Source organism: Trichoderma evansii, assembly GCF_050947405.1.
Source record: "Trichoderma evansii strain SZMC 28006 chromosome Unknown GGI43scaffold_2, whole genome shotgun sequence".
NCBI lineage: Eukaryota > Fungi > Ascomycota > Sordariomycetes > Hypocreales > Hypocreaceae > Trichoderma > Trichoderma evansii.
In genome coordinates, this window is record NW_028145204.1 from 1,577,214 (window position 1) to 1,588,918 (window position 11,705).

Below are 11,705 nucleotides of genomic sequence, written 5' to 3' on the forward strand. Positions count from 1 at the left end.
ATCGATGATCGTAGAACATTGATGGAGAAGGAGACAACCGGTAAAGGCGGGAAGCGCCGCAGATCTGCTTTCGCAGAGGAAGAAGAGGGCTACATGTTTGTTGAAGAGGGTTTCCGAATACGCTTCAACAACGGTGAAGTCATTGACTTCTATGCTGATACAGGTGAAGATAAGGAGGGCTGGATGAAGGCCCTTTCCGACGTCATTGGTCGTGGTGATACCGGTTTAGAAGAGGAAGCCGGTGGGCCCCGTTCGCGGGCAAAGTGGTGCGAGCTTGTCCTCAAACACGAGCAACAGATTCGACGACGCACTGAGAGCCGAAGAGTACACTCACGGACGAGGAGTACGTTCAACTAAGAGGTGGTGGGCAAGGCGCGCGGACTTGAGATGTACTTGCTATGTTATGAATACGTGTTGGATTATGGGGGTATAACCGATGGAGGTGGAGGGGCACGGCGCAATTTTGCTACTACACACATTCATTGGCGTTGCCGGTGCTTTTTATTTCTCTTTTCTTCTTCTTGTCTCTTTTTACTTTTTTTTCCTGTTACTTTTCTCTTCTTTCTACCTTCTTCATTGCTTGCTGCTACCTCATAGTTGTTTGCGGCATAGACCGCTGTACGTATGGATTTTGATTTTGTACTAAAAACGGTAGCAAGTATAATGAGACCAACGCAGCCGATGCGCAGTTCCTTGATGTAAATGGAATAAACTTGGCACAACTTCTTTTTTACCCTTACTTAATCTTGATAAAATGGCCTGTGAATTAATCGGTGTGCATGAATGCGTTATCATGGGGTGGTGAATAAAGGGGTGAGACCGCATATACGTGCACCTACGTCTATCTATACCTACTCTTCAAGCTACTCTGTAGAGATCTATCGTTTTGCGCAAGCTAAATGGGGACTATTTACGAAGCCATATGTATATAAATACCTACCTATATTAAGAGATTTCTGAAGCTATCCCTATCAATAGCCCTTGTTTGTGCATGAATCTTGAAAACTTCCCTGGTCGACTTGATGTCTCAGTGTTGCGACATCTCTGGCCTCGTCATTTAATTTTAGCATCACTCCATAGGCTAAGGGGTCTATTGTATAAAGCTGGGGCACGTGACCTATTCATTAGTTACGGCCAAATATCAATCATGAATGGTAGATGCATGCTGGTATTAAGCTTTCAAAAGATTTGATACATTTTATAGTAAAATATAGACTTAAACAAAACGTGTAGATGATTACAATTATACTTCAGAGCAAATAAGTAGAACCCTGTTTGTCGTCGCCAAGCTGTTAAAGGCAGCGCTGACAGAAAGCGGGCGCCTCCCGGTGGGGTTTTAAACCAGCTGGCGAGGCGCAGCGGGTCCCTCAGTGGGCTCGGCAGCCAATTGAGCTCATCCGGGGGGGTCCTTCTCGGGGGCATCGTCACCTGTAACAGCTGCGGTATCTAAACGCAGCACCCTTTCTTGAGCAACCCCCCGATTCTACCTTCGCCAAAGCGCAATCCTCCTCGCACCTCTCCAAACGCTCTCTCCCTACGTCTCTTTTTCTCTTACGCCTCTTCTCTCCCCTTCAGCTCTCTTTTTCCAGAGGACGCCACAATGGCTGGTCGATTTGTCCGGGCGTCCAAGTACCGTAAGTTGCCTGTCGCGAACTGATAGCTGCCCCCCCTCTCTCTTGCGCTGACGACGACGAGGCTGACCGGTTTGCACGCTACTATAGGACACATCTTTGGCAAACCCACAAAGAAGGAGTTTTGCTACGATAACCTGCGCATCAGCCGAAATGCCTGGGACACGAACTTGGTGAAGGTACGACCTGCGAGACGCGAGATGGGCTGCGACTTTGCCTCGACACGATGTGCTGATAAGAGTTGAAACATAGGCCAACGCCGAGTACCTGTCGGTCAATTGGGAGTCTTCTGGAGGCGGCGCCTTTGCAGTTATCCCTCTGAACGAGAAGGGCAAAGCTCCTGATCAGATCCCTCTGTTTCGCGGACACACTGCGACTGTGCTTGACACGGACTGGTGAGCTCTCCATTAACCCCCCTATTTCTCTTTGGCAGACCCTTGTCAGCCCACCTTTCGCCCAAACGTTTGAGTTGCTGACTTTGTCGCAAAAGGAACCCGTTCAACGATCACATTATCGCCTCTGCTTCTGAAGACGGAAAGGTCTTTATCTGGGAGGTCCCTCAGGACTTCTCGCTCTACACTGATGCTGAGGTGATCCCCGACGTATCACCAGTCAGCAAGCTCCTTGGTCACACGAGGTAAGTTACTAGTTTTACCTATTTTCTGCTGCTCTTCTCTTCACGGAATTGAGATGTACTAACACGTTCACGATAGAAAAGTCGGACAGGTCCTGTTCAACCCCGCCGCCGAAAACATCCTCGCTTCGGCCTCTGGCGACTTTACAGTCAAGCTTTGGGACGTTGGCACCGGCCAGAGCCACCTGACTCTCCAACACACCGACATCGTACAGAGCTTGTCATGGAACGCAAGCGGCAACCTTCTTGTGACGACGTCGAGAGACAAGAAGATCCGAGTGTGGGATGTCCGTCAGGAGAAGCCTGTGCATGAGGCGGCAGGCCACACGGGTGCCAAGAACAGCAGAGCAGTCTGGTTGGGCGAGCACAACCGATTTGCCACGACTGGTTTCTCCAAGATGAGCGAGCGACAAATTGCTCTTTGGGAGCCCGGCCGTAGCGATCCCATCGGAGGATTCACTCATCTGGATGCCATTTCTGGTGTCTGCATGCCATTCTGGGACGAAGGTTCCAACTGCCTCTACCTTGCTGGCAAGGGGTAAGCATACCCCTCCCCCGCCATTGATCACGGCATTACCGTCACCAGAAATTACAGTTACTGACCAGTCTGCAGTGACGGCAACATCCGTTACTACGAGTACGAGAATGACAAGTTTGAGTACCTAAGCGAGTACAAGTCCGCCGATCCTCAGCGAGGTATCGCCTTTGTTCCGCGACGCGGTATCAACGTGAGTATTTCGGCTCGTGGACATGACTTTGACAGTATCCGGCTAATCCGTCGTCCCAGGTTCACGAGAACGAAGTTATGCGCGCCTTCAAGACGGTAAACGACAACTACATCGAGCCCATCTCCTTCACTGTGCCCCGTAGAGCAGAGACGTTCCAGTCCGACATTTTCCCTCCCGCCATTGGAACTCGCCCTGCCATGAGCGCCCAGGAGTGGCTCGGTGGCAAGACCGCTCTTCCTGCCAAGATTGACTTGGAGAGTGTTTACGAGGGAACTGCTCCTAAGGAGGTTGCCGCCAACTACCAGCCCCCACCCCCAGTTGCTGCTCTAGCTCCTGTTGCTGAGCCCAAGAAGGAGGAGCCCAAGGAGGAGCCCAAGCCAGCTTTCCGAGCTCCCGTCAGCGTCAGCGACCAGAAGAGCTCAATCGCTGCTATGGCTAACAAGTACCAAGACAACGAGGAGGAGGAGGAGCCCAAGAAGGAGGAGCCATCAAGCTTTGATGAGGAGGTCAAGCCAGCTCAGCGAGCTCCTCTCCCCATCCGATCAGAACCGAAGCCTGCAACTCCTCCGGCTGCAAGCACCGCCCCAGCTCCTGCTAAGCCAGCTTTCACACCCGCTCCCGCCGCTGCCGCTTCCAGTGATGCTGCGACCTCCTTATCCGAGATTAAGGAGCTGATTGAGAACCAGACGAAGATCATCAGTGCACAGAACGACAAGATTGGACTCCTCGCCTCCGAGGTCGAATCCCTAAAGAAACGTCTTGGATCGGGATCCCAGGACCAGAGCGAGCGAATCAGACAGCTTGAGCTGGAGCTGGAAGAGGCTCGATCCTAAGTTGGCGCCTAGCCAATGCAGTAGTACATAGTATCACGGCCTATCTATTTACCCGCGTCTGTCTAACTCGTTCTTAAAGCCTATGTGCGTCGTTGTCGTTTATGATGGGGGCGGGAAGGAGGGGGATGCGCAAAAGGATCTTGGAAAAAAAGCAAAGAAAAATCACTCCCTCTCACCCAAAGAGGGAAAGAAAAGCGAGAGAAGGAAAGAAAAGAAGATAAAACTACAGAGACGCAACTTTTGAGCAAGGGAGGAGAGGAGGGAGGATTTATGCAAGGGCGAAAGCATCCGTTTTTTCCTTTTTTTTTTTCTTGTCTCTTTTTTTTTGCAAAAGAAAACAAAAACATGTTGTAATACCGCGTTTTGTGTGTGTATGTATGTACGTATGCGTGTGTGCATGCTGGGGGCTAAGAAATTCACCTATGTTGCTTCTTCTCCGTCTCTTTTTTCCTATTAAACTTTGTGTTATTTGATGTTTGATGATATCCAACTATGTATAAATGTTGTATCTACCGACATTAGCTTGTTTTATTCAAATTACAAAACGGCGTCTATTGTTGCCTCAAAGGACGAAAGTCTATTTTCGCCTAAAACATCTAACGGTTTTTTCATCTTTTCCTTTTTCATATACACATATGCGCTAATGCAATGATGGTGTTTGCCGTTTTCCTATTTTTAGTTATTTGATTTTTTTTTCTTCTTTGCTTTTTTCTTTGTTTTTGTCTTACTCTCTTTTTCTTTGCTCCTTTCGGAAGTTTGTTTATAGTCTTGTTTCCTCGGAACTTTTGCCAGTGACATACACGCAGACACACGGATCAAAGCCTACCCTGTTTGCTAAATGTATTTGCTTTTTTTTTTTGGTCTCTTCTGCATGTGACGGTTAATAGGAAGGATTCAACATGTCTACATGCCATGTGACGAATTACAAGAGAATGCTTGAGGGCTGTGCAAGGCACGGAACTCTCACCATGTAACTCAATGAGTTAGTGGATGGCACGCCACTGGTGGTTTGTTGGATTTCTTACCAGCATCTTTACAGGCATCATCCTTCTTCCAGATTTCATGCATGGGTCGTCGGTATAGAATCTAGACCTTTGATTTGTGTGATTGTTCTGCATGTAATTTGCCACTTATGCTTCTTGACCCGGCCATGTCAAGGGAATCTTATTCATGGCTATCACTGCTATCCCGATTCAATTGCTCCGATTTGTTCTGTTTTGCCTGGTTCTTAATTTAAGTAGTCGCATGCATAACTTATGAAACAGTACAAAGTCTATATATGCTTGTTATTCTGCACGCTGCTGACAAAGTGTGCATATGCGAAATTACAGAAACTACCCTACACGCTGCCCATGGAGCTTGGATCTGCAGCGTAATTTCCACGCCTGTCGTAAGAATCAGGCCATTTTATTCAACCATCCTTAACTGTTCCTGTCTTTTCTTTTCTTTTATGGCCCAAACTCGGGATCCAAATCTCGCCTGTGCCACGGGAATTACAGGTGACAAAAATACGAACCAAAAACCACTCTTTTAGTAATCCTCAAACGTCCAATTACAGCATTTCAAGCATGGGGTCTCTTACCATTCTCTCCATAATCCTCTCTTATCGCCGGGGAGACGGGTAACGACAAAACCATCACGTCTACAAATCGATCCGACTATTGTATCAGCCTTACTCCCGCATGGCTCTCCAGTTGCTCCGTAGCTAGTCATTGTCAAGTCTCAGGGAGGAACATTCTGAAACTCAGACATCGGACGTCCTTACTCAAGTTCTGGCTCTTTGAAGTTGACCGAAGCGGCCAAGTGGCCGAGAAACTGTAAAGCATCTGCGCCGATATGATGGGATTTCCGCCACTGACCTCCCACAGAGACCCTGAACAAGCGGAAAAGCGAATAACCAGAGCCCGCGGAGCTGGATGAGCGCTGTTTCAAAGGCTAAAGACGCGGTTTCAGAATGCTATACTTGGGACCTGCTGGTACTATGCAGCCAATCGGGTCGCAGCCCATGCAGTGGTCACGACTTGTATGCATGATGCAGGAGGGGTAAACGGCATTTACTGACTATACATTTATAGAGCACTCCGTCGGGAGAGATGGAGTAACAGACATCGGATACATGTGCTTGTACCAGTATGGCAGTCGGAAAGGTAGTAGTGTGTCTGCTTGGATTAGCGAAAAGAGAAAAAGAGACGCGAGACTGCTCAGGCAGGGGGTTGCAAGCGGAGATGGACATGGGATGTGATATATTATCTCGTAGCTGCATATCCTACGAAGGATGCCTAGAAGTCTCGACTGCTACGTAAATTTTGTGGCGATACGAAGTCGCGAGGTTGCCGAGACAATCTCGGAAGGAAAGGGGAAAAGAATAGTGAACAGTAGGGGGCATTCGTATACTGGCTGCCAGAGCTTTTAGGCCAAAGACCCCAGCTGCAGACAATATTCGTATGAGTCTTCGGCACTGCACATCTCTATCGCCGATGGTTGTACGTATACCAATCTTACCAACAAATATGACAGATTCTAATTCCCGATGACTGAAAATCCGGGGCTGATGGAAATCGCTTGTCTTCGGGAATATGGACGGGCTCTGACCCCTCGACGAGATGTGCAAGCAGATGCCATGGGTAGGCATTAACCAAGATTCGAGAGAGGAAAGGCACATCAACTTCAGGCGCCTCTTACGAGTCAAGACTCGAACCAACCTGCATGCTTAGGCTGGCCTCCGGAGCCCATTTCCCGGCCTTCTGATTTTCATTCTTCCGCAGTGCATTTAGCTTGATAGCTGATGCTCTCTATTTAGCCACATGACCAAATATAATGGCCTCGTTGGTAATGTTTGTTTCGAAACATTGACACGGTTGTGAATTGCTGTATAATTCCAAAATTGGAACTTGGATAGTTTGGAGCTGAACAAGGTGACTCTAACCCTTATTAGTCGATGCTTCGTTCTTCTAGAAGAGGGTGAAACGGAGCCTCGTTGTCTCAAGTGTACAGAGGTTTCGGCTGCTGCGCGTAATCGCGCGGGCCAAGTGCCTGTATCGTGTTAGAAAAAAGAGCCGAGTCTCGAACGCCTACTCTGCATATCGTCAATTAAACTTGAGCTGATAGTGATAGTACTAGTAGCGGTCTTCGCAGCTGATCCATCGTTTTGCTATACCTCATTCGAATTAAACAGTGATTGAGTCAGCCACGCAAAGAGCGCAAGACGAGAGCAAATGACCCCCATAGTCGATCGCCCGGTAATAGCGAGAGCGGGCAACTCCGTACATCAGGTGGGTGGGTAGGTAATAGCAGCTCGTGCAGGTGCGCTATCATCGATATAGCTGCTGCTACGAGAGCTAGATCGTGAATTTGGAGTAGTTTCGTCTTTTTCTAGAAGCTATGGTGCTGTTTCAGGTCATCAGCCTCACCTAGCAAAGTACGATGCGAGCTCCGGTTTGAGCTCCAAGAAGCTCGATGCATCGGGAGATTGTAGATTAGTTCGATCTCGTGCCAGTCTGGTGAGAGACTGCTGGAGACAACTGCTGGCTAAAGGAAATGAGCGAGGTCCTAGTCTGCGCTGACATCAGTAAATAGCCCAAACTAAGTGCGGCCCAAAGTCAACAAAGGTATTAGCACGCCAGGGCTGAACAATGAATGACTAGCCGACACCTGCCCCGCGCTTCTTGGCTCCGTTTCAGTGTCTGAAGCCGTGTGGCGTTCGCCAAAAGGGCCTTTTCTTGACGCCACGCAATATCAACTGGTCCAGCTTAGGACAGAGAGCTGCATGGCCAGGCAGTATAACTTCACCCATTCGGCTTGGCGGGCCAATCCATGCGTCCATGCGTCCGTGTTACTATCTTTATCCATGCCTGCTCTTGAAACCGCGTCTGTTGAGAAGGAGGAGAGCTACCTGAGCGGAGCGGTGATGCAAGATGGAGCATAGAGGAGAGCAAGCAGAGCGGGAAAAGAAATAGCATCAACGATATGCATGGGTGATGCGTTGTAAACCAATCAAATACGAGCTTTGTTCGCGGCACACTTGTGCGTTGAAGAGAGGAACATTGTGTGTTTCTGGTTGGCCAATGCAATGTTAAGCTTGATCTAATTTTGGCTTGGACCAAATATATCTGAGCGTCAAGTAGTATTTCGTAGCGTGCTGGTTGAGTAGGAGACCAGTTTACTGCCAATGAAAAGCCTGGACAACAACGGTGGCTTACAAGAGGCCAATTTGTAGGCCGTCAGCTCGCAGCGCCAGAGGTGGATATGCCGGCATGTCGTCACTGGAAAATTAGGTTATATACTTTGCATCATGGCCCAGCCAGTGCTAAGAAAGAGATACTATATCATTAGATGCGAGTCGAAGCGCCAGGGATCCTGTGACTGAAGGTGATGGCGTTGATTTGTGAAGAACCTTCTGCATGATGACAATGGTGCCTGCATATCACCACATGAGTAAGACCCGCATGGCCCCTTGCATGCTTTTTCTCACAAATCGTTTTTGTCGTCACATAGTAGCCCGGAGTCGTAGAGAGGGTCGCGGCGCGTACCGGGCTATCAGCTCACACGGGCGGCGGGACGATCAAGCACGCAAGCATTTATCGTCATGTTTCAGATGGCCGCTACCCTGGCCAGGGCAACCAGCCATCAACGTCGCAAAGGCTCATGACCGCAGGATTCCAACGCTTGACTGCTCGCAGAAGCATACTTGTAGTCTTTTCAAAGCCATTGTCATGATGTGTGGCGTTTAGCTGTAATACCTAGCTCGATGCCCTCGCCCACACGGAATTTTGTGGAGCAGGCTGGGCTTCTCTTTGCTGGGTCCTCTGTTATGTGCGCCGTGCGCCAGCCTCGCCGATCAACTGAGAGAAACTGCATAGTAGCGTTTTTTGTACATGATTGCATCTTTGGCGATCTGATGTGCTGGATCATCGCGATGGCTTGCTTGCATGATATGACCCTGTTGAGGAGTGATGGTGGAGGTTCTAGCGCCAGCAGCTGGCCTGCGCATCGAATGCATCGTTTAGGGGGTAGCTTTGGCTAGCTCGACTTTGGTTTGGGCGATGCTATGCTCGTCTTACGAATTGCACCGTATTTTAATATAGGCAAGTAGGCATGGTCGCAAGCCACGGGCTGTATCTTGCGGTTACCTCAAAGCCCTTGGGCCACGGTTAGGTTCTACGACGCGGGAAGCGTTGTCGTTCGTCGGACAAGCTGCGGTCGAGAATAACGGACCGCTGCTCGCTATCCAAAGCGCTTGGGCGTAGGGCCACGACCCGCCCAGATGCGGTCACCTGCATTCGTCGTCAACTCTCCCTCATGGTATCAGGCTTAGCGAAGCCGCATCCCATGCTGTGCAAGTTGAGTATGTAGCAACCGACTCGTTCCCCTGCTCGTGCATCACGCATGATAGCATGAGGAGAGGGGAAGATGGACGGACACAGCCATGATTCGGCCGGAATATGTAGAGTAAGACAGGGTTGAGGGGCGTACAGAATCTGACGCAGCCAATCAAGGCAGCGCGTGTCCCTAGCAACGCCTTCTCTCCACAGGGGGCCACTCTGAAGCGTTGCTCCAGGCGCGTTTCATCTTGAGAGGTCTCTCGTGCAGCAGCCCGGGCCGCGTGGTGGTCCAAGCAATCCCTGTTTCCAGGGCCTCGCATCGATTGGCTTGCGGCGGCGCGATTGCAAGGAAAGGCTGGTCCGGCCAGGTCCTGGGCAAAGGGCCGTCGGCGGCGGAAAAAGGTTTGGCAGGCGATGCATGCTCGCCAAACACACGAGATGCCCCTTCGGCAGCCATCAAGACGAAGCGAGCAGAGAGATGAGCGTTGCCCTGGTTTGGCGAGGATGAGAGTGCCGGTTGGACGCCAAGGAGGAAGCTGGAAGAAGTTGAGAGAGCCGTTGAAGCGGATTTTGGCGTTGCAGAAAGGCCACAGACTGCAGCGGAAAGTGCCGCTCAGGTGTGGCTTCCTCAGCCTGCAGGCACCTACTCCTGGACTCTTGGACTCTACTAGGTAGTGCTGCGACTTCTTCCGAACTCGTTTACAGAGTGCCTCTTTGGATTTAACCCAACCCACAGTTGGTTTGTCTCCCACCTCTTCTTCCGTCGGAGATGCAGAGGCCACGATCTTCTCATGTTTCGAATGTGACATGGGGCAATGTCGTGACAAATGGACGGGAGAGGATGAGCCTTCGCGGCAACCCTACTATACGCCTGCCAAGGAAAATCCATCGGATCGTCACGATAGAGCAGAACAGAAGAGCACAAAGCACTGATATCGCGAGTCCTGGCTGGAGCACACTGTGGGGAAGCCAGATCCCATCACGGCAAGGAGCATGGCAATCGAGTGTTACAGGTGGCAGTTCGGACACCATCTAGCCATCTTTGCTCGGGATCCGATGATTCTATGCAGGAGAGCTGTCCTGACACTGCTAGATGCTGCTGACGAGGCGACTAGGATAAGAATTCTAGCTGAGATTGAAGCCTCTACTGCCACCATCAAGACAATGGCACTAGTATTTTGGTGTCTTGGCCTCGATTACGTATCGCTTCGCCATCATAGTAGAGGCAAGAAAGAGGGTGTCTGTTCGAGATCCAGTTTAGAATGCCGCCTTGTTTCAAATTACTGTGTAGAGAGTCTAATACTCCATAACTGCAAAGAGCCAGCGCCACCTGCAAGTAGTATCTGGCGAGTGTTCTCCGGTGATGATGGCTGGGGATGTCGGACTTCTACCAATGAAGCTTGTCCGTCTCTTTCTGGTAGCTACAACAGCCAACAGAGAGATCTCATGGGCTATCTTTGGCGTCTTGGATTGATGAATCGAAAACATGTTTATCGGACTCTTCGTTGGGGTTCCTGGCTCGCATGCCGGCAGTGACGAGCCACGGAAAGGCGAGACACCGGCAATGGGGAGCACGGAGACATCTTTCTGGCCTGTTCCTGCGTCAAAGGCAAGCACCAACGGGTCCAATCAGATATCCTTGCCCACATGGGCCGCCAGATGTGGCCGTCTCATGAGCCGCCGCCAAATACTTACCTGCATGCCGTACAGTTACAGTACCTGTGAGCGTCGCTCTCGAGGAGTTCCTTGATGGAGCGGGTATGGACGCCTGCGGGGCCGGCAATGAGGTACCAGAGCATGCGCTATATGCTGCCTGGCGATGGGCTCTCCATTCCTAGTCTGTTCATCTGCTCCGAGGCTTCATGTAATGAATAAGGGACCTAATGAGCTCTAGATTGCAACTTCATGCGGTCGAATCTCCGGTCAGGGGTATGGACGACTAGTGCCTATCGATACTTGTAGCAACGTACTCGTATTATGAGAGCCACTCAATCAAACAAAAAACTAACGCGGTGGTTTTTTGCCTCCCATAAACTTTCGTTACGGTTCTGGCAATGGTCGACGGAGCTGCCTCTGCGGCATGAATGGCATCGAGCCGCATTTACGCACCATTCCTCGAAAGACGGTGTCGTGGCTAAGACCGCAGGTGGCCAATATAATTGCTGTCACTTATTACGAGAGCAAGTCCGGCTTTGGGGGCAGGGGAGCAGCAAGCCTGAGAGAAAAGGGGACCGATTCCTCACAGTGAAAGTGACACTGAAGGATTGGAATTGGATTACAAGCAAGAAGGCCACGGACTCTTGTCGCCCAGCAGATTGCCCGGGACCTGGAAGTTGGCTGGGCCCCTTTGCCGACACACGCCCGTCCTATTTTTGTCTCGCTACCTGCACACCCACTCTTTGACACGGTCGTGCAAAGCTCTCAAGAGCAGGGAAGTGGGCGCTGGGAGTGGGGGAGAACAGATGAAGGGCCCGGTTTTCGCTCTCTGGGCCCCCTTGGCTGCAATTCCACCAGACGCATTTCGGCCGGCGGTGCACGAATCTCGCACGGCAGCGCTG

At 50.5% G+C, this 11,705-nt stretch overlaps 1 protein-coding gene across 1 annotated transcript; it reads left to right on the forward strand.

Annotated features, from left to right (window-relative positions):
• Positions 1–1,277: 1,277 nt before the first annotated feature.
• On the forward strand, positions 1,278–4,419 carry GGI43DRAFT_393543 (coronin). Its single transcript, XM_083204681.1, has 7 exons — positions 1,278–1,634; positions 1,722–1,810; positions 1,884–2,026; positions 2,122–2,268; positions 2,345–2,803; positions 2,879–2,993; positions 3,053–4,419. Exons 1-7 carry the CDS (start codon positions 1,601–1,603, stop codon positions 3,824–3,826), a joined length of 1,761 nt encoding a protein of 586 aa, XP_083065048.1. The 5' UTR covers positions 1,278–1,600; the 3' UTR covers positions 3,827–4,419.
• The last annotated feature ends 7,286 nt before the right edge of the window (positions 4,420–11,705 follow it).

Excerpts from the sequence above, each read along its gene's own strand:
- GGI43DRAFT_393543 (XM_083204681.1), top strand. The coding sequence starts at position 1,601 with ATGGCTGGTCGATTTGTCCGGGCGTCCAAGTACC. Across the intron at positions 1,811-1,883 it reads GGGACACGAACTTGGTGAAG|GCCAACGCCGAGTACCTGTC; the intron begins GTACGACCTGCG and ends GTTGAAACATAG. Across the intron at positions 2,269-2,344 it reads AAGCTCCTTGGTCACACGAG|AAAAGTCGGACAGGTCCTGT; the intron begins GTAAGTTACTAG and ends CGTTCACGATAG.